Below are 19,361 nucleotides of genomic sequence, written 5' to 3' on the forward strand. Positions count from 1 at the left end.
CTATTCCAAACATTTTTTAATGTGTTAGTGTACAAATGATTAAAAATGATTTGCTTGAAGTGGGAATTACAATGTTCACTAATTCCCCAATGTATATTTATTTTCATTAAATTTGTAATTTAAATTATGATTTAAAATATTTTTGTAGATATAATCCCATTTTTAAAGGGATATAAAATATATTTGTAAAAATGGCAGATATCGGTTTCGGGATTCCATTACAATCGAATTTAAATAAATTCAACCACGATTTAGAGGACGTTAGCAAAAAATGTGTTTGGTTCTCACAAGATGATCTAGTTCCAACGAATTTGGAGGCGATAAAAGAAATTTTAAGACTTGAAAAAACACCCCTGAGATATTGGCTCCTGCTTGCCTTTTCATATAAGTCACTAGGCCACTCAGAATCTTCAGATTCTCTGTTAAAAGATTCAGAAACACTGTTTGCTAATGAACAGGGTTAGTTCGTTTTATTTTATTAATATTTTACCCAACTTGATTTATATTTATAAAAATGAAATTATTTAGGAGGACCACTTTACTCCTCATTAGCATATCATAATCTAACACAAGCATACCAATTTAAAAATGAAGAAGATAGACACACTAAGTATATGGACTGGACGAACCACTACGCGAGAAAGACCGAAGGTAAGGAGAATAACAAAATCAATTAATACATAGGGGCCTCAATGTACCATTTCTACCTCTTAAAAGGACACCAACAACTGCTTAACTTTACAAGAGAGAAGAATTTTGAGTATCTGTCATCGGCAAGGACAATGTTCCAACATGCAATTAACCTAAATAACACAAAAATAATCCCAGTGATTCTGTTTGGAAACATTATGGCAATGTGCTCTAATTACCAAATGGCATCAGTGTACTATTTGAAAGCATTACTTATGACTACATATTATCTGTCCATGGTGGATAATTATTTTAAAATTGCGGATGAAAGTAATGAGATCATGTTTGAGCTATCACTAGCACGCTCACAACTTATTTGGCTAAAATCGCTCCTGCTGTTCGCAATTGCCTCCTGCCAGTTTTCTCTGGGGGATATTGAGTCGGCTAACACGCTGGTTGAAAAGTCAATATCCGTGATGCCAATGTCAATTTCATATCGACTCTTGTCCTCAATAAATTCATACAAGCTGACCCACTATAAAGATGATTTTGACGAAAATGACCCTGACACCCAACGTCTATTTCAAGAGTACACAAAGACGTGCCTTTTGTGCTATAATTTGGATAAAGCAAACCCACTAAACCAGCTTCAAATCTGTGAATTCCTGTTCCATAAAGGAGAAGTGGAAGAATGCGCAAAAAAACTACAAGATCTCCAAAAGCTCAACCTTCCATATAACCTTAGATCTGAACTTGAGTACCAACTTGGAAGAATTGAACATTTTAAGGAAAACTATACAGAAGCATTGAGTCATTATATAAATGCAATTTCACTTAAAAGTGATTTCATGGTTGCTAGATTACAGCTTATTAAGGTAGCAGCAGGGTCCTCAGATCTAGGACTGGCAAGAGAACATTGTGATTTCCTCCTTCAGTGTTTACACAAGGTACCAATAGTACTCAAAGTGTCAGCATATGTTTACCTGTGTTCAGCAAGAGAAGCACTGGAAACTAATAGGTGGGAAATGCTAAAACTAGAATCTGTAAATAAATCGCAAAACCAACTTGACATATCATGTATGTTTCACACAGTACAACAAGGTATGGGAAGACTGATAGACGAAAGACTTCTAAAGGCAGTTTCACTGTTGGATGACCTCATGACCATGGAAAACACAAATGAAAATGACGAGGAACCGTTTGAAACTCTAAGAATGGGGAATAAAGATAAAACTGACTTTTCTGATCCACTAGCCTTGGAATACTACATCAGGTGTCTAGAAATGTTGGTGTCAAGAGGAAGAGAATACTTCTGCCCAACTCTTAAGTGTTACTATTCTGAATATTTTAAATTGTACAGAAACGAAAGCCCACAGTTTAACAACAATTTTGGAGTCATTTTAATGTATACGAGAGACTATGCCAAAGCCTGTAAAATACTCCAGGATCTTAATGAAAAATTATTAGTTGGATCCAATCAGACGACTGAGTTAAATAACACTAATGCAATCTCAAGTAATTCGTCAAATGAGGAACTTGCTAAGATGACGATGGCCTTGACCGTAAGATTCAACTATGCGCTGGCGTTGGAATTTACAGGTCAATTTTCAAAAGCAAACAAGATATATTCAGCACTGACAAGGGAGTACCCAAGATATACGCCACCTTGGCTCAGAAAGAGTATCATGGCATTCAAAAAGGTAATTTACAATTATTTATTTAAATATATTTAGTGTGACTACGAGAATAGTGTTCGGTACCTGGATCAGGTGAAGAGAGTACACCCGCTGAGCTGTGAACCTTATTTGCTTCGAGCATATCACTTGGGAAGGTTAAAGTCCTTTGATGAGGCAATTCATGAGATCAGGAAAATGTTCAGAGCAATACCAGTTTCAACATATGACCCATATGCCAATACACTTCTGGCATCACTTCTTATAAGGAAAAGCTATAAGCTGCCACAAACGGCAGGAACCCAACAAATATTCCCAAAGGAAGCAATGCAGTATGCGAAAATTGCAATAAAGAGACCTTCAGTGTGTAATTTCTATGCAGCAAATTGTATTGCAGTGCTTTTAGCATTAAACAAGAACCTAAAAGCGTCTTACGAGAGTTTCCTACTTCTCCTAGAGTCACTCTCAGTGACAAGCCATATGAAGTTGTTGGTGAACAAGAACATGGGTTTAGTTTCAGCAGCAATCACACTAGCCTTCATGACCACAGACAAGAAGTTTGATCGCAACAAGCTAAATAAATTGAAGGTAGCCAAGACACAACAATACTTCCAAACTGCAATTTCCAACGGGAAGATGGACAAAAATCTGTATATTTGCTATATCAGGTTCCTGTTCGATGTCCAAAAATACGAGGAGTGCATATCAATGCTTGAAACAGCAAAACTAATATTCCAAGATGATGTTTTCGCATATAACCAGGTCATAGTAACAGACTCGATGATCTGTACTTATTTACGCGATGCAGAAAAAACTAATTCTGTGGTTGAAATGAATAACATGTTGTCAGGGTGTCGATTCATTACATCCACCGGAGACTATTTTTTAGCAATGAACCAGAGAGGCCATGGGTTCATGACACCCGAGATGTGCAACAAACTTAAGCAGATCCTATCCAGAATAAAAACGAAGGTTATGCCTCACATCACAAGCACGCTTCCACATCTGGAGAAGGAATGCGAAAACAAACAAAAGGCAAGAGAAAAGAGATTACAACTGCAGCTATCGATCCAGCAGGCTCAGGAGGCTAAGAAACGGCAGATGGAGGAGGAGAGGATGAAGGCTGCAGAAGCCGACGAGGCTTTGTCTCAACAACTTCTAAAGGAGGCTTCTGAGATCGCCTCTGAAATTTTAACTGGAAAGGCTCCCCAGCCATGAGTGATTTTTAATCTATTTTAATTCCTCCATGATTACACTATTTATGATATATCCATGTATCAATATTCATGTTATATAGTACATTAAAAAAATTAAGAAGACCTAGAGTTATTCTCACGCTTTGCGATCATTACCCCCAACTTGATTGTGTTGTTTTCAACAACGTCCTCAAGTGGGCAGAAAGATTTCGAACACTGAAAGGTCTAATGAAGTAATAAAGATACCTGGATGTATTCAGGGGATCTATAGAAAAAAGGTCCTTTGACTATTTTCCCAGCAAATAAACAAATTGGAGAGTCCAAAGTGGACCAGTGCTCCTGTTGGACCAGGCTCATGGCTATGTGCCTAAAATAAATTAATTTGAAAATGACAAACCCTTTTTTGGACCCTTTATGACCATCTAGCCACAGTCTAAGGACAAACCCCTTTATTCCAGCTAAACTAAATCTGCTAGTTGTGAGCGGTAGTGTGTGAGAATCTCTATATCGGTATTGTAGTTTCTGATAAAAATGTTTTTTAAACAAAGAAATACCTCTTTAACACCACGAACCGTCCATTCTACTCGAAATTTGCCCTCAAAGAAGTCATCGACATGACACAACTCTCCGATTGAGTAAAGATGCTTTTTCTTATTTATTATCTTACCTTCAGAGTTTATATAGGTCCTGCCAATCTCTTGTGGGTCATTCAGGCCATATAAAATCCTAGTCACTGCATCATCAATGTTTTCTGGATCATTATCAAACAAATTAAGTCCTGAAACTAGTTTTTTTTGTTCAGAAGGCAGTGTACACTTTTGAAATTCGATTACATTACAAATTTGAGATAAATCTTTTGTGCGATTTAAGAAAAGAAGATTAAAATTTCGATCTTTAAATTTATTTGAATGGCCGAAGATATTATTTAAATGAAGGCATTTACAAAAAAACAAGTTTACTAGGAAAAATGCTAAAGGTGAGTAATATGAATAGATAATATACATGTGTAGGAAAATCCTAGAGATTACTCATTTCATTTTAAATATTATACCTAAATCTGAAATAATATTTATGATATGATGAGGAATCAGTGGAGTATAAATACGGTATATAAATGGTGCCATTGTATAATAAAACCTGTTTAAAAGGTATTCATCAATGGATTCTAATCATAATTGTAAGGATAATGAAGATATAACTAAATTCAGATTTGATTCCTACAATCACTTGTTTTCAGGATAAATTTTGTACACACCCATCGCCCGTAGTATACAAATATTTAGGGGACAATAATTACTCTTCCACAGGTAGTTATGTAATTTCTAATTTATTAAAACCAGAATATCTTCGATTTCTTTAAATAATATGAGGTTTTAAAGGAAAATGTTATGATTATACCATTTGATTTTGTATCACACGAATCAACACATTAATTGATTTTTTTCTTGTAAAATTACAATATAAATATAAGATTATTTATTTATAGTATTTAAAGCCGTTTCAGAAATTTGGTTTATGTTTTCCTATATTTTTATACAAAGGGTCATTGATAATTCAACCTCATAAAAAAGACATTAAATTGGCGTTTAACTCATAATTATTATTTTATGATATCTATTTTATATATAGGTTAAAACAATTGTAAATAATGATAATGTAAAGCATTTCTGACCCGTAACATATACTCAACCCTAATATGGCTATTTACTACATTATTCAGGTTAACTTTTTTAAAGTTGGCTCCTGTAAGCTACACTACTGCAGTCTCAATTGATTTTTAGAAGGTTTTATCCCTTCTCGTGTTTGTATAAGTCTTCATTAACCTGTGCCACTTAACACCAAAGCCTGAAGACTTTTACCTACTTTCAAATCACTTTTGACAAATCTTCTCTAATGAATTTCGACTAATCATATTCACTAGGATAGTGTAATTTAAAATATAGTAAATGGCGATATACATCGCTCGAACATCTTCATACAAAACATTTTGAATTTAACGACCTTAAAATTACTCCTAATCCTTTTAGATCCTTTTCTTCATAGTGTTCAACTCTATGAACCGCCCGAGGCTTCACCTTTTTTCTTAGATTCATCATCTTCTTTTTCTTCAGTTTTCGGAAGTTTGTATTTTAGATAATCTTCTTTCCAATCACAAGGATTCGGAATGCTTTCTTTACCTATACATTCCAGTAATGCTGGCATGCAATTTTTTCTAACACAATTTTGGCATTCTTCAGTACAAGGTCCCCTAAGACATGGTCCTTTACATTTGTTCGCAACACAGTGTATGCTTGCCGCAAAACAATTAAGACATTGCTCACTAACACCACCAATGCCGTGTTGACCGAACATTTTCATAAGTTCAGATAGGAATTTGTCTACTCTTGTTCCAGGTTTAATACCATGCTTTTTCCCTACTTTTGTCAAAATATGTGATGTTTGGAACAATAGTTCTTTGTTTAAATCCTGTTTGATCAACATACCCATAGCATCTAGTTCTTCATCTTTACAATTATTATTTCCCAAGACTGAGGAACTAATAATGAAAATCAGAAAGTAGAGCCTGACTAATCCAGCGGTCAATTTCATGTTTATATCGAAAACAACTGAACGATTTATTCTTTAAATGAATAAAAAACTACTTAATATTCTATTTAACTTAAAGAATATTGAAATTCCCACTGATTCCGAGATTATTTTAAAATATTTATAATAATAAATTCAAGAATCCAGTATCTGTCATCATACATGGGGAATCATAGGGTGTAGCTCATAAAATTCCTCCCGTATCTGACATGAATATTCACAAAAGAACAATATTCCTATACACATCTAACTGATTTGATGTCCCATAATGTATTGTAGCTAAATATGGGCTTTAATGCCATTAAATTTATTCATATTGTTGTGGTTAGCTAGTTAATTATTAGATTTAATTTGAATTCGACGGCATAATATGGTTTACCCAAACAGCTGTTTAAGTAAAGAATCAATTTATTCAAATGTGTACGTTACTATTATAGATAAGGGCTATATTCAGAGATATTTGGTTAAGAATATAAATATATGTAGGAAGAAGATTTATATGAATTAAGTATAATTATCACGAAATAAAGAATGTATTAATAAAATTAAATTAATAAAATAAAATATTTAAGTGATGAAATGATATTTAGGATATAAATTCAGATTTGATTTATGTTCGAGAATAGATCTAAAATTTAAAAAATAAAGTAATATTAAAATGAAATATTTATAATTTATATTGAATGAATTTGTTTAATTTTTTTAGTCAATTTATAGAATGTTATAATTATTATTACATGTTTATCAGTAAACCCTATCTATAGTGTAATTCAACCTTCTATAGCATTTAAAACTTTTATCATACCAAATTAATATATATTGTCAAATATAAAATCACCTAAATTATTTTTGAGAAATGGATGGAGATTCAATATTCAAACAATTCCTTGCCAGAGAGGATAATAAGGAATTGAGACAATTATGCTCTCAAAGTATGGAATTTTTAAACAACCCATCCAGCCAAAACCAATTTAACACAAATTTAAATAACCAAGACTTAGGATCAATGCATACTGAGAGACAAATGAACCTCAACTTAGATTATGGTTTGTAAATATATAAAAAAATTAAATTTAATAGGATCGCCAAGCGCAAATGACTTCGGTAGACCAAAACATGTAATGCTGGATGAAATCTCGTAAGAATTCATATTAATTTTTGTTAATTTTACCTAATAGGGATGCTTTGCTCGTCGACGGAACGCAGTTTAACGAAAACGTTAATATGCAATGGACGCATCTCCCTTTATCACCAGATCTTCTTAAAGGAATACATAATATGGGATACGCAAGACCATCCAAGATACAACAATGTGCATTGCCACTGATACTTGGCAGCTGGTTTGTTTAAATAAATAATAAAGACGTTTTAGCACAAATATTATCGCTCAATCCAAAAATGGATCAGGAAAAACAGCAACGTTCGCATTGGCAATGCTTTCCAAAGTTAATCTGAACGTTCCATTAGTACAAGTAATTCCAATTCAAGTTAAACAAAACTATAGGCTTTGTGCATTTGCCCAACCCGTGAATTGGCAACACAAAATGTCCAAGTGATACAGAAATTAGGCCAATTCACACAAATCAAATGTTTTTTGGGAGTACCACAATGCCCAAGATGTAAGAAAAAATAATTTTAAAAAATTTTTAGATGATGATAACGATAAATACCACCTGTATGTTGGAACTCCAGGAAAAACAATGGATTTCCTTAAAAAAAGAATTATGAACGTTACGGTATTAGATATTAGATTTATAATGTTTTATAGAGCGTAGTAATGTTGGTTCTGGATGAAGCAGACGAACTTATAAACCAACAAAACAATATGGGACCACAAGTTCTCCAAATTAGGAACTTTTTTAGAGGCCCTGTACAAATAGTATTATTCTCAGCAACTTTCTCAGATAGCGTACATAATTTCGCTACTAAAATAGCCCCAAGAGCACACGTGATTCAAGTATGTCCAATACATTAATAAATGTATTAGGTTAAAAGAGAGCAACTTACCCTGGACTGTATTGACCAGAGGTACATGATCTGTAACGACGAAGAAGATAAGTTCAACAAACTCTCTGAAATATATTCAAGTATGATTGTCGGACAGTCAGTAATATTTGTTAACTCAAGAGAAACAGCATTTAAGCTTTCACAAAGAATGCGAGACCAAGGGTACTTTTAAATTTAAATTCATTGCCTGTTTAGCCATGCAGTATCTTTGTTGTGTGGAACGTTGGGACCAAGTTCAGGACCTAATTCAATGACACCTGAGATCAGAGATAGAATTATGAAGGAATTCAAAGATGGAGAGACAAAGGTCCTCATCTGTACAGATGTTCTGGCGAGAGGAATTGATGTCCCACAAGTCACCCTGGTTATAAATTATGAACTCCCAATGTCGTACTCAGGAACCAAGACGGCTGAAGCCAAATCAATGTGCATGGTACGATTAACAAAATTTTATAAATAATATTAGGAAACATATCTACACCGTATCGGAAGAACTGGACGTTTTGGAGTCAAAGGAATGTCAATAAATATGATCACAGTAAATGAAATGGCGCTTATAGAGTCAATTAAACAATATTACAAGTAAATTTCCCAGTTTTTAACCATTCTTAGGTGTAACGTCGACCTTTTGGAGTGTGACCCAGAAGAATTGGAAAATATGGTCAGAAATTTCAGAGTATAACACTATAAATTTAAAAAAACAATTTTTTTCAATTTAATGTAATTTTTGATAAATTCATATGTATAATAGTATAAAATGTGCCAGAGTTAGTCTGTGCAGAATCCTTGGATACGGGGTACGTTACACAGTTTATGACGTTTATTCTCAGAATCTTCGTAAATTCACAACAGAATCAAACACACAAGTTGTGGAATCTAAAAGTACCCTGAATGCGTTTGGATTACCAGAAACTAGAGAATTTTTTGTACCAGGAATCACATCAGATCCGTTCTATGTAAGTTATTTTTAAGATTTTAATGGATATTGCAGAAAGATATTAGTCTTCCAAAAAGATGTATAGGCTGTGGAGCTCAATTCCAGACAATAGACCAAAACAAACCAGGATATGTGTGTTCAGATGTACTTAACGAATCAGGAGGTATGAAAAATACAAAAGTTAAATAAGGTTTAAATAAATATAGCTAGAGGATCATCAAAGCTACCGAGAATTAGAGGAGTAGAAATCGAAAACGCACCAGAAGGAGTTGAAGTAAACAAGGTAATTTTTCCATCAATTCAATGTTCTGTAGGCAGAATTGGGCAGGTTTTCTACAAAAAAACGTAGAGTAATTTGTCAAAGATGTTACAAACTCCAGGTTTTTTCAGTTTTTGAATTTTGGTTTTAGTATTATAAAAGACTGGATACAAAAAATGAAGTTGATTCTTCCCGCGAAACACTGGTGAAAGAGTTTTTGGATGGAGAAAATTTGAAAAGAAATGCCCTAAAAAGAGTAATCTCGTCAAACCTCACTGCAAAACAATTTCCAGTCCTGATGACCCAACTGGAGTCTGAAACTAACATAGCCAACAACTCAGTGAAAATCTCTTCAACATCAGAAATAATCAGTAATATGGCAACAAGGATTAAAAACAATAGTCTGATACTGTTTGTGCTAGACCTGACAAATTTAGAGATTTCAGTAATCCCAGAACTATATATAGCTCTGAGAAATAGGACTTTGGAAGTTTGTTTTTTATAATTATATATATTAGGTAATTTGGATCGCAAATAAGATAGACGTACTACCCAAAGTTGTGGATCATTCAGAGTTTGTCAATTCATTAATTAGAGCCTTTTAGGATTAAAAGATGGCTAAAGTCAGTGGTGAGGCACATTGGAAATTCTAAAAGTTCTGACGTTATCTTGATATCAAGTTCAAAGGGTAACTTTAAATTATAACAAAAATTTTAAGGGACTGGGTTCGATAAACTAGAACATAGATTTAAAGAGTATTTGAGAGTTGGAGATCCAAGAAACATATACGTGGTGGGAGCAACGAATGTAGGAAAATCAACATTCGTCAACAGATTTTTGGATTTTATTAAATACAAGTATGAAATATATATATATATAAGTAAAAAATAAATAATTGTAGGCATGTTGGAACCCTTAATTTAAGACGAAGTGTGGGTGGAACAACCAGGTCAGCAATTCCAGGAACCACTTTGGAATTTATTGAATTTGGACTCCCAAGTGGATTTAAATTAATAGATACGCCGGGAATACCCATTATATCGCAAATTCCATCGCTGCTTTACAAGCCTGTGGACTTGATCTCGATTGCAATGACTAAAACTATTAATCCTCTGTACATTAAGCTTGACGAAGGACAGACACTTTTAATAGGAGCATTGGGCAGAGTGGACCTAGTTCAGGGTTCCAAATGCATAGTTCAGTGTTTCTTTGGTAATGGAATAACTATGAAAGTCTGCAGGTAAGCTTGCACCCTAATAATTGAAACAGAACCGTTGCAAGTGAAGATATCGTTAAACATCAAGTAGGCAACAAGTTGTTCCCGCCACATTCAAAGGAGGATTATGACAAAATCCTACCATTTTCAAAATATAGGTATTTAAGGTGGAATTAACAAAATAACCAGAGTAACTGTCAATTGTAACGGACCAAAACCGTTAGATGAGTTCGTAATTTGCGGGTTGGGGTGGTTTTCATTCAGTGGAACGGGACCTAAGATAGTGGAAATGTTCGTACCAAAAGGTGTAAACTTTTTAAGGTTAGATAATTAAACATAAAATATTCCCAGGAGGCCAGCAATGATCACAAACCCACCCAGAGCAGCGGATAAATTTAATATAATAAATCAAAGGTGAGATGAATAATATTAGTTAAAACATATTATAGAGGAAGAATTAAAGGGATAATGAAACTAAGAAAGTGTATGTTTAGTGAATCTCAGACCCCATCCATGGAATCATAAGCGATGGCCCCAAATAAATCAATAAATATTATGTTTCCAGCATATAAAGTTTTATGTGTATTTATTAGACAGATTTCAAAACCTTTCGCAAATTATCTTAAGAGGAGAGCGGCTCATAACGAACGCTTTCGAAATATATGTATTTATTTTGGCAATAGAAGCTTCGCATTTGAAAGATCAATTTCCAGAAGGTTCTATAACTCGGAAGTGAGCGAGTGTGATAAGGTAACCTTATCGCCAGAAAAATCTGTTAATATCGGAAGCGAGCTTCTGGGTGAATGCTTTATTTTCACAGTTGCAGCTGGACTGATAACTGCAGAATACATTAGAGGAGTGTTAAAAGAGTCAAGAAAGGAGTATAGATTAAAACAGAGACTTGATAACATCGATTCAAGGCAAGGAGACCTTCAAAAGTTGATTAACCAGGAAGTTACAAGACAACTTGAAGCCAGGTTCCCAGCAATTTCAACCGGAGAAAGAAAATTTTAATATAATTATACAAAATGATTGGAAAAATTAAACACGTATCACGTACACTTTATAAAATTAGTAGATTTCGGTCAAGCGCTTTAAAATCGAGCTCGCTACTTAGGTTCAACTCAACAAAATCTTCTAACGGAGCTACAAACCCACTAAACGATATGTACTATAAAAGAGGCGCTAATGTAATGCTTGGGGAGAATTATAAGAGCCTAGAGCTCAGCAACGGTGTCAAGGTTTATATGATAGATAAGTCCGAGTAGGAGATTAAACCAAATTCAGGAGCTTAATCTTCTTCCTAATCTCTTCGTTTTTAAGATAACTCGACTTTATCTTCAGAAGCCTAATGTGAGAATTAAAGAAAAGCTTTAGGCAGCTTGTGTGTGAAATGAGCAGAGACCTTGTATGTGACCCATCACTCTCTTTAAATGGGTTCTTCCAACCCTTAACTAATTTATTAGAATATTTTACATCATCCATCTTAGGTATAGAACTATTTATGTCGAGAAGTTCCTTGGTGTACTTGAAACTCCAGTCAGTGATTGCCAGGTCGAGTTTAGATTTAGTATCTGGAGAAATTACCTTTATTGAGGCCATCTTCTTCATCAAATCAAACACCGATAATTTATCAAGATTACCAAGAGATAAAATGAATGAGAGGAGAACATGGTCCTTAAACACACTAGAAACAACATTAGGATCCAACTGAAAAGAAGTAGTATCAAGGTATACGAACTTATTATATTTTACATCAAATTGACAGTTCAAGTTGTCTTTACACAGAGCACAAAAAAACTTAGACAAATCACCAAAGGTGCCGAAAACAGGGTTTTTAGAATTTAGCATTAAAAGATTAAATGAAATATTCTTCAACATTAGATTGAATAGCGATAAATCAAAATCCTCATCCTCAGTTTGCTGGTCTGTAGAACTTAGAGATAGTGGCTCGTCCAAGTCGTCCATTATTCCCCAGGACCAAATAACAGTTTCATCACCCAAATTTTCATTAGCATAACTAGCCTCTTCCTCCTCCAACTCAACGTTTGTCTGAGGAAGCTCATCAGTCATAACAACATCCTTTGACGGCTGCTCGTTTGGAAACAAAAGACCCTTGAGCCAATTAACATTTTCATCTTCCAAAGGTATGGTTCTAAACAAATTCTTGAAGGTTTCCAGAGTAACCATAGATCTTGTGTTTGTGGAAGAGGCTGCTCCCTTGCTGGTCATTTGAACCCAGCCGTCCAGAGGGTACCAAAATCTATCAGCCTTCTGTTTGTGCGTTAGTTCGTGTCTACTTTTTGTATCGCTCAGGTTAAATCTCAAACCACATTTTTCACATTGATATGGTTTATTCATAAAAAGTGACATGATGAGGTCGTCTGGTACCGTATTAGGTACCTTGAAATTCTTCCAAGAACTGGCCGAAATTTCTAATTTTTTTCCTAAATCTGAGTCCAATCTTTCGTTTTCCTGCAACTTAAGGGCCAGGGCTATCAGATGAGCTACTTCAGTTGCGTTCAGTGGACCTACGTATTTATCCGAAAGTTCCAAATCGCGTTCAAAAGGATCCGAATAGAGAACTTCCTTGTTTTTCATGCCATTTAGATCTAGAAGATTTGCGATATCCTCGACTTTACCGTGAAAATTTTCGTGTACTTGAGTTTTGTAGCGTTGAAGTCTCAGAAATTCCTCAATATCGCTGAGGTTCATGAGATGTGAGTGTTGCGATAAATAATTTAAACCTCTATTTAGTCCATCATCAACATCCAGTGCCACTCCATCGGAAGTTTCATATTTTAATCTATCTTCTGATAAGTAAATTAGATTCTTATGTATTCCTGCGTTGCCATATTTTTCTGGTCGTTGTGAGGGATAGAAGACATTTTCGTAATAATATTGATGTTTTGAATGGTTAGTTTCATCTCTTTGTTCATAGAGGTGTTCGGAGAGTCTCTTTCTCTTGGTCAGATATAAAATACTGGAGAAAGGGGCTGATCCTTGAGGTGACATTCGGTAGTTTAGTATATAATAAATTTAAAAATTAATTTTATATAAATATAGTTATCCATGTTTTGTCGAACATATTCCAAAATAGTTAATGGTATTTACATGGACCTCACAACGATAATTCATTATCAAATTACAAAAAAAATATTATTGTATAAATTGTTTTAAAAGATTATATATTACATTGTTGATTTAAATGGTAATCTTTGTGTATATTTAAAATGTGTTAAGATACTAGAAATACGGAATCCTATCTGGATTCTACGTTTTCATTTACAAATTCCATAAATTCATTGAGTAATGAACGACGATTTTCCGTTTGAGATGATTCTATCCTTTTGGATTTCATGTTTATATCTAACATTCTCTCCAAAAGTTGGACTATATCCTCCTTCCTTTCTCCACCTCTACTCTGAAACAAGATTTTTCTGGAAATATTAATACCTCCTCATCATAATACTGTTTTATAATTTGTTTTGCTGTATCTTTATCAATGAAATTACTTTTGTCCATCATTAGCTTCTGGTTAGTTGAAACGAGTTCTTCGTTCTTCTTAATCACCTGAAGGTGGATCCTGTTAGAGGATTCCAAGCTTTTATTTAAATCCTCTATTTCCCTGTTCTTATTATCCAATTCTTTCTCTAATTTAGAAATTTGGTTCTTTAATGAACAAATCTAACAAATTAAATGATTTAAAGTAAATAATACCTCCTTTTCCAATAGAGTTTTCTGTTCTGCCTTTGAAAGGGCTTCATCTCTTTCATTTCTTAATTTTTCTAGGATTCTCTCGTAGTCAGACTACAACATAATAATTTAGCTTTAGACCACCTGTAATCTAGTGTTAAACTTTATCATTTTAAGATACTCATTTTTAAAATCATTTTTTGATTGTTGATTTGAAAAGTTTGGCTGTTCCCAAACCTTTGAAATGTCAGTATTAAATTTTGAATAGGCCTCATCAATTGACTCTTGTAAAAGCTTAGAACCACTTAAGTCGAAAATATTACTATCTATATTTAAGGTGTAGGCCAAACAACATAAAATGTTTGATGATATTTCAATCCAATGAGATATAGAATCTAAGTGTAAATCATTCAAATTGTAGTTTTGTTTCCAAATTGTTGGTTTCTTTAGGGATAAGTCATATCTGTTGTAATTTGATCTTTCCTTAATTAAGTGGAACCAATCTAAATTTAAGTGATTTGAATTATTAATTACCGTTCCATTGTTTCTCCAATTTGGTTGACATAGTATATAGAATCTCAATTTTATTTATACAGTTATTAAAAGAAGACAAATCATCAGAGTTCACACTATTGCTATCTTCATTGGATGAATTTGAGAAATCAAATGGTAATTTTTCAGGTTGAAATGGTAGATCTTGAGTTGAAGGTGATACTTTGCATATTGGCGGATTCAATCCAGAGGCGTACTGAGATAATATCGAGTTCGTGAAATTATCTAATGTGTCGTCCTCCTGATTTCTTCCCTAAATTAAAATTATTTAATTTTACTTAATTACGTTATTTTCCTGTGGTTTTGAATCACTTTCAAAATCAATCATAAATTCTGAATTCATGATTTGAAAAATAATTGAAATTTTCTATCGGCATTATATTAAAAATGTAATTTTTTACTTTAAAAATACTTTAAATACAATAATTTAAATTAAAATGAGTTTAAAATTTTATAAACATATTCGAAAACAATAATGAAAGTTATATAGTATCTAATCATGGTAGAAAAATCTGATTTATTTCCCCATAGGTCAATGATGAAAATGAGTCAATTCAGTTGAGATTCCTGAATTCTTGTGTTAAAATATTTTTTATTTCAGTTAAATTTATAATTTAATGACAAATTATGTATTTTAATTTCAACTATATTAATGCAGTCCCTTTTATTAACAATCATCAAAATTTGATAATTATTTTAATATTTGAGCGGAATGGCCCAGTATTTCGGAGGATTTGAAGAGGAAGAAGATGATCCAGTTTTATTCGAACTAGATGTGTATTTATCTAACCCAACCCTTAGTGATATACTGGGTTACTTTGACAAATTGCCAGACCACATCCCCTTTCTAAACGAACTAGCATCGAATCCTTTCGATAGATTACTGTTGTTACAATACCCTCTGGAAACATGTATGTATTTAAATGGCGAATCTTCTGATGGAATACCTAGAAACAAGATCAATTCAAACGCATCCGATATGCTGAGACTCAAGTCTGTTGAAATTGGAGAACAGGTCGAAAATAACGAAGTCAATAACAAAAAAATATATGTTTCAAAGTCAAAAAAGTCTAACAGACATTATAACTCGCCTTTTGTGAAATTAAACTATGATTTAGGCCCTAACTACGCACTCAACGTCAAGACTTCGCCTATCAAAAAGAGCCATAAATCAAGCTTGTTGTTCAAAAAAGAATTTGATGCAATGAATTCTCCTGAATTTGGACCCTCAAAATCATTCGGAGAAAGTCTAAACGTTTTAACGTACGAATCGACAGTCTCAACAAGCGAACATGTGATGGACTGTTTGGGATTACTAAAGATAGAAAACACTGTACATGGATTAAAAAGAGAATTACATTTGGTTCCAGTTCGAGCAATCTTACAACTTAGACCTAAACTTGATTCATTTAATCAAAGTTTTTTATCGTCCGATGACAGTTGTATGAGCCTGTTCTACAACAAAAACTTAACGTGGAAAAGTGTAGATAAAATATATTATTCTGAATCTCCGGAATCTATGGAATTGATCGAACAGTTCACCAAGTACGGCAAGGAAGTAAAGGAATGTGATAACCCGAAAATAAATTTTAATCAAGACAGGGAGTTGTATATAAATTCGTTGTGCGTCCCACTCAATGGGACCTCTTCTGGATTTCAGCGGTGTTCCAAGGAACAAAACGGACTAGTTAATTGTGGTATAACCCATATTTATACCAAGACCCACGATTTCTCGCCAAACTTTAGGTTCATGAAGAGACTAAGCGTGGAAATGCAGCTAAAATTGTTATTATCGCATAGATCCATCGACTCATTCTACTCACTTAAGAGGGACATAGTAAACAATAACCTTGAAGATGAAGAACTCATAAAGATACTGGCCAAGTTTGCGAAAAACATATCCGGTAACTGGGTGTTATCCTCAGTTCACGCAATTGAGAATTATACTGAAGATGATGAATGTAACCCGGAGGAGATGGAGTACCTGGTGTCATGTAGAGAATTTTTACTTTGTTTATTAAATAGGCAATCGTCGGAACCGAAACTTAAAGACAGCGCTTCAGTGTGCAAATTGGCTACAGAAATATTTAGAAATGCAACAGGACTGCCATTTAAATTGGCAAACGATTTATTGTGTGGTGTGGCTAAACCTCAAGGTAAAATCTGGGTACTAAAGCTGGATAAAGACGAGGAGTTTTCAGAAAAGCACACTCAAGTATTCGATTTATTCAATCAGTACTGGAGAGAACGTCTAAAGAAGATAGCTGATATAGTTAGCAGCTTTAAAAAGAGTCCTCAAATTAACCAGATGCTTCGAAATATATTTATAAAGGGAGAATTGGCCTCATTCATCAAAAATAAGGTCTGCTCCCACTACAAAATCATGGAACACATGGAGTCATTAGGTTATGGTGACCAACAGGAAACCATTAACGGAATTCTGCCTCAAGTCGCCACTAGGATCAACGATGGGCTGTGGACGTGTAAAAAGGCAAACGCATGGTTTACTGAATGCAAGAATAACATTATTGGAACGGATAATCAAGCACAAATACCTAACTTTATAGTCAGAGCTATTAAAAAATTTACAGATTAATCCCTCTTCCTGTGCGCCCGTAAGGCGACGAGGGCCAAAACCATCACAATGATCACTAATATTGTAACATAGTTGTATCTTTTTACATGACTCTTTAGAAACCTGAAAACCCTTACCACACGTGAACGGGTCTCAGATTGTTGAGCGTCGCAAGTCTGTGACTCTTTTGAAATCTCTTCTTGATCAGGTGAAGATATTTTCTCTTCCACCCTAAGGATTAAGTTATATTAGTTACTTACTGTTCAGTGCCGCAATCATGCCCCAGGAACCCCGAAAAACAAGTACATGAACTCCCAGAACATTCACCTAGGAATAATTAATTGTCGTTTTGGTGGCTATTAGATAAGGAAGTACCATTTCCGAAGCAGGAATACTTTGGATCGGTGCAGGGAAGAAGCATTGAGAGCTTCCACATGTCGTTGTAAATCACATTGTCGAGCTTGGAGCCCCCGTACAAAATTATTGAATCTAAAATTTTAATAAATTTTGGGAAAGAACTTTGTGAGTAAAAAAGAAATGAGTGCCCCCTTTCCAGTGGCTTCTCGAAGGATGAGGGGACAATCGTCCACTTATCTCCAATGGTGTCGTAATTCCACACGTTACTACACAATTAAACTAGTGGGAAACTAACTTGTAGCATCTATGAGCATTATAAGTGTAATTGCAACCGCCAAAATACAGAATTGCTCTGCCCATCCTAATCCCTGTGTATCCTAAACAGATAAATAAAGTAAAACTAACCTTCTCCTGGGGGTGGCAAGACTTGAGATTTTGATTTGTACCACCTCTTTCCTGCCAAGTCAAAAATCCACCTAAATTTTTTTAAAAAATAATTAATTTACAGTCCGTCGGTGCAGGCAGCTAAATTAATGTCATTAAATCTAGAACATACCACTATAGCTATATCCACCAAACAAATATAATTTAGAGTCGACCTGAAAAATCTTGTGTGTTGTGAGCATACGTGAATTAGGGAGGATGATTCTCTTGGTGAAGGGTTTAAGATACTTTTTTCTGAGAAAATAAGTTTAGTATATTCAGTTACCATCGCTTAACAAAGTGAACTCGGCGTATGTTTTATATGTTTTGTAATCTGAGTCATACTTGATCGTTAAATCTATTTTGTAGAGGTCATTTAAAAAATAACCTTCCTATGAAAATCTGTTATGTTAGTTGAAAATACATCATTGTATCCTCCAAAGACATAAATGCGATTTTTTCCGTCAGTTGTTGCTGAGTGTCCACTTCTTGCGACGAACTCGACTCCATTCAGTGGAATCACTTTACTCCAGTTAAGTGTTAATGTATCTGCGCAATACACATAGACGTCAAAATCAACATACCAAATCTATATATCGTGTTCAAGGTTCCATTATCATTATGACCTCCAATTACATACAAGGAGGAACCGATTTTGGTGAGCGTTGAACCTGAACGTCGAGATGGGAAACTACCATTTGCACTCAAAATTGACCACTCCAGGTTAGGATCGTTTAGGACAAACAAATTATTTGTGTATCTTCCTAAAGTTTCAGATATTTTTACAGGGCTTTTGTAGGCTCTTACCATCTATTTCTCCTCCGAACATATACTGTGAGTTATTCCCGGAGGTTGCGGCAAACTTTAAAATTTTGTTTCCTAAAGGTATAAAATAGATAAATTTTGTGGATTCTTACTGAATTGGCCTGATTTCAGCCTCGTCCATTTAACATTAGAAGTTGCAATTTTTACACAATGTGCTAGAAGAAGCAATATGATTAAATGGACAAATTTAATCATTCTAAATATTTGAAACTTTAAATTTATAAAAATTAAATGTAATGCATCTTTAAGAGTAAATTACAGGGATATCATAGAGATAATAAAGGCACAAATATTAACAACTACAAAATGAAAGGAATCATAGGAGAATAAACAAACATTAAAAATACATTGCCATAAAAACAAAAAAATTACATATATCTGATGAAAAAACAAGAAAAATTATAAATTAACAAGAATATAAAAATTTTT

General features: G+C 34.0%; 10 protein-coding genes across 10 annotated transcripts, besides 4 other annotated features; 5 read left to right on the forward strand and 5 right to left on the reverse strand.

Moving 5' to 3' along the window:
• Window positions 1-191: 191 nt before the first annotated feature.
• TA19875 (uncharacterized protein) lies at window positions 192-3,521 on the forward strand (the record flags this gene model as incomplete). Its single annotated transcript, XM_949553.1, has 4 exons — window positions 192-459; window positions 529-651; window positions 685-2,330; window positions 2,364-3,521. 4 exons carry the CDS (start codon window positions 192-194, stop codon window positions 3,519-3,521), a joined length of 3,195 nt encoding a protein of 1,064 aa, XP_954646.1.
• A 92-nt stretch (window positions 3,522-3,613) lies between these two features.
• TA19870 (uncharacterized protein) lies at window positions 3,614-4,503 on the reverse strand (the record flags this gene model as incomplete). The annotated part of the gene is made up of 3 exons (XM_949554.1): window positions 3,614-3,724; window positions 3,746-4,021; window positions 4,054-4,503. The coding sequence occupies 3 exons, from the start codon at window positions 4,501-4,503 to the stop codon at window positions 3,614-3,616; spliced, it is 837 nt and encodes a 278-aa protein (XP_954647.1).
• Window positions 4,417-4,485: a sequence feature (1 probable transmembrane helix predicted for TA19870 by TMHMM2.0 at aa 7-29).
• A 1,048-nt stretch (window positions 4,504-5,551) lies between the features above and the next one.
• Window positions 5,552-6,088, reverse strand: TA19865 (surface protein d precursor; the record flags this gene model as incomplete). Its single annotated transcript, XM_949555.1, has 1 exon — window positions 5,552-6,088. One exon carries the CDS (start codon window positions 6,086-6,088, stop codon window positions 5,552-5,554), a length of 537 nt encoding a protein of 178 aa, XP_954648.1.
• Window positions 6,020-6,088: a sequence feature (Signal peptide predicted for TA19865 by SignalP 2.0 HMM (Signal peptide probability 0.968, signal anchor probability 0.024) with cleavage site probability 0.890 between residues 23 and 24).
• An 853-nt stretch (window positions 6,089-6,941) lies between these two features.
• TA19860 (DEAD box RNA helicase, putative) lies at window positions 6,942-8,774 on the forward strand (the record flags this gene model as incomplete). Its single annotated transcript, XM_949556.1, has 11 exons — window positions 6,942-7,131; window positions 7,166-7,223; window positions 7,264-7,425; window positions 7,458-7,557; window positions 7,590-7,704; window positions 7,736-7,821; window positions 7,854-8,042; window positions 8,073-8,254; window positions 8,288-8,525; window positions 8,559-8,674; window positions 8,705-8,774. The coding sequence occupies 11 exons, from the start codon at window positions 6,942-6,944 to the stop codon at window positions 8,772-8,774; spliced, it is 1,506 nt and encodes a 501-aa protein (XP_954649.1).
• A 58-nt stretch (window positions 8,775-8,832) lies between these two features.
• On the forward strand, window positions 8,833-10,922 carry TA19855 (GTPase, putative; the record flags this gene model as incomplete). The annotated part of the gene is made up of 12 exons (XM_949557.1): window positions 8,833-9,048; window positions 9,084-9,192; window positions 9,236-9,312; window positions 9,344-9,409; window positions 9,440-9,778; window positions 9,807-9,862; window positions 9,894-9,976; window positions 10,007-10,145; window positions 10,190-10,500; window positions 10,534-10,591; window positions 10,694-10,825; window positions 10,856-10,922. The coding sequence occupies 12 exons, from the start codon at window positions 8,833-8,835 to the stop codon at window positions 10,920-10,922; spliced, it is 1,653 nt and encodes a 550-aa protein (XP_954650.1).
• Window positions 10,923-11,032: 110 nt separating this feature from the next.
• On the forward strand, window positions 11,033-11,518 carry TA19850 (uncharacterized protein; the record flags this gene model as incomplete). Its single annotated transcript, XM_949558.1, has 1 exon — window positions 11,033-11,518. One exon carries the CDS (start codon window positions 11,033-11,035, stop codon window positions 11,516-11,518), a length of 486 nt encoding a protein of 161 aa, XP_954651.1.
• A 49-nt stretch (window positions 11,519-11,567) lies between these two features.
• TA19845 (uncharacterized protein) lies at window positions 11,568-13,519 on the reverse strand (the record flags this gene model as incomplete). The annotated part of the gene is made up of 3 exons (XM_949559.1): window positions 11,568-11,675; window positions 11,783-11,953; window positions 11,981-13,519. The coding sequence occupies 3 exons, from the start codon at window positions 13,517-13,519 to the stop codon at window positions 11,568-11,570; spliced, it is 1,818 nt and encodes a 605-aa protein (XP_954652.1).
• A 247-nt stretch (window positions 13,520-13,766) lies between these two features.
• On the reverse strand, window positions 13,767-15,095 carry TA19840 (uncharacterized protein; the record flags this gene model as incomplete). Its single annotated transcript, XM_949560.1, has 6 exons — window positions 13,767-13,928; window positions 13,961-14,191; window positions 14,225-14,314; window positions 14,345-14,703; window positions 14,735-15,005; window positions 15,039-15,095. The coding sequence occupies 6 exons, from the start codon at window positions 15,093-15,095 to the stop codon at window positions 13,767-13,769; spliced, it is 1,170 nt and encodes a 389-aa protein (XP_954653.1).
• Window positions 15,096-15,464: 369 nt separating this feature from the next.
• On the forward strand, window positions 15,465-17,348 carry TA19835 (uncharacterized protein; the record flags this gene model as incomplete). The annotated part of the gene is made up of 1 exon (XM_949561.1): window positions 15,465-17,348. One exon carries the CDS (start codon window positions 15,465-15,467, stop codon window positions 17,346-17,348), a length of 1,884 nt encoding a protein of 627 aa, XP_954654.1.
• Window positions 17,345-19,127, reverse strand: TA19830 (Kelch-domain containing protein, putative; the record flags this gene model as incomplete). Its single annotated transcript, XM_949562.1, has 14 exons — window positions 17,345-17,558; window positions 17,588-17,654; window positions 17,703-17,816; window positions 17,847-17,950; window positions 17,980-18,061; window positions 18,090-18,160; window positions 18,191-18,209; window positions 18,241-18,283; window positions 18,313-18,362; window positions 18,394-18,499; window positions 18,532-18,656; window positions 18,692-18,871; window positions 18,915-18,986; window positions 19,025-19,127. The coding sequence occupies 14 exons, from the start codon at window positions 19,125-19,127 to the stop codon at window positions 17,345-17,347; spliced, it is 1,350 nt and encodes a 449-aa protein (XP_954655.1).
• Window positions 17,369-17,425: a sequence feature (1 probable transmembrane helix predicted for TA19830 by TMHMM2.0 at aa 424-442).
• Window positions 19,062-19,127: a sequence feature (Signal peptide predicted for TA19830 by SignalP 2.0 HMM (Signal peptide probability 0.998, signal anchor probability 0.000) with cleavage site probability 0.341 between residues 22 and 23).
• Window positions 19,128-19,361: the final 234 nt, after the last annotated feature.

This window comes from Theileria annulata, chromosome 1 (genome assembly GCF_000003225.4).
Source record: "Theileria annulata chromosome 1, complete sequence, *** SEQUENCING IN PROGRESS ***".
In the NCBI taxonomy this organism is placed as follows: Eukaryota; Apicomplexa; class Aconoidasida; order Piroplasmida; family Theileriidae; genus Theileria; species Theileria annulata.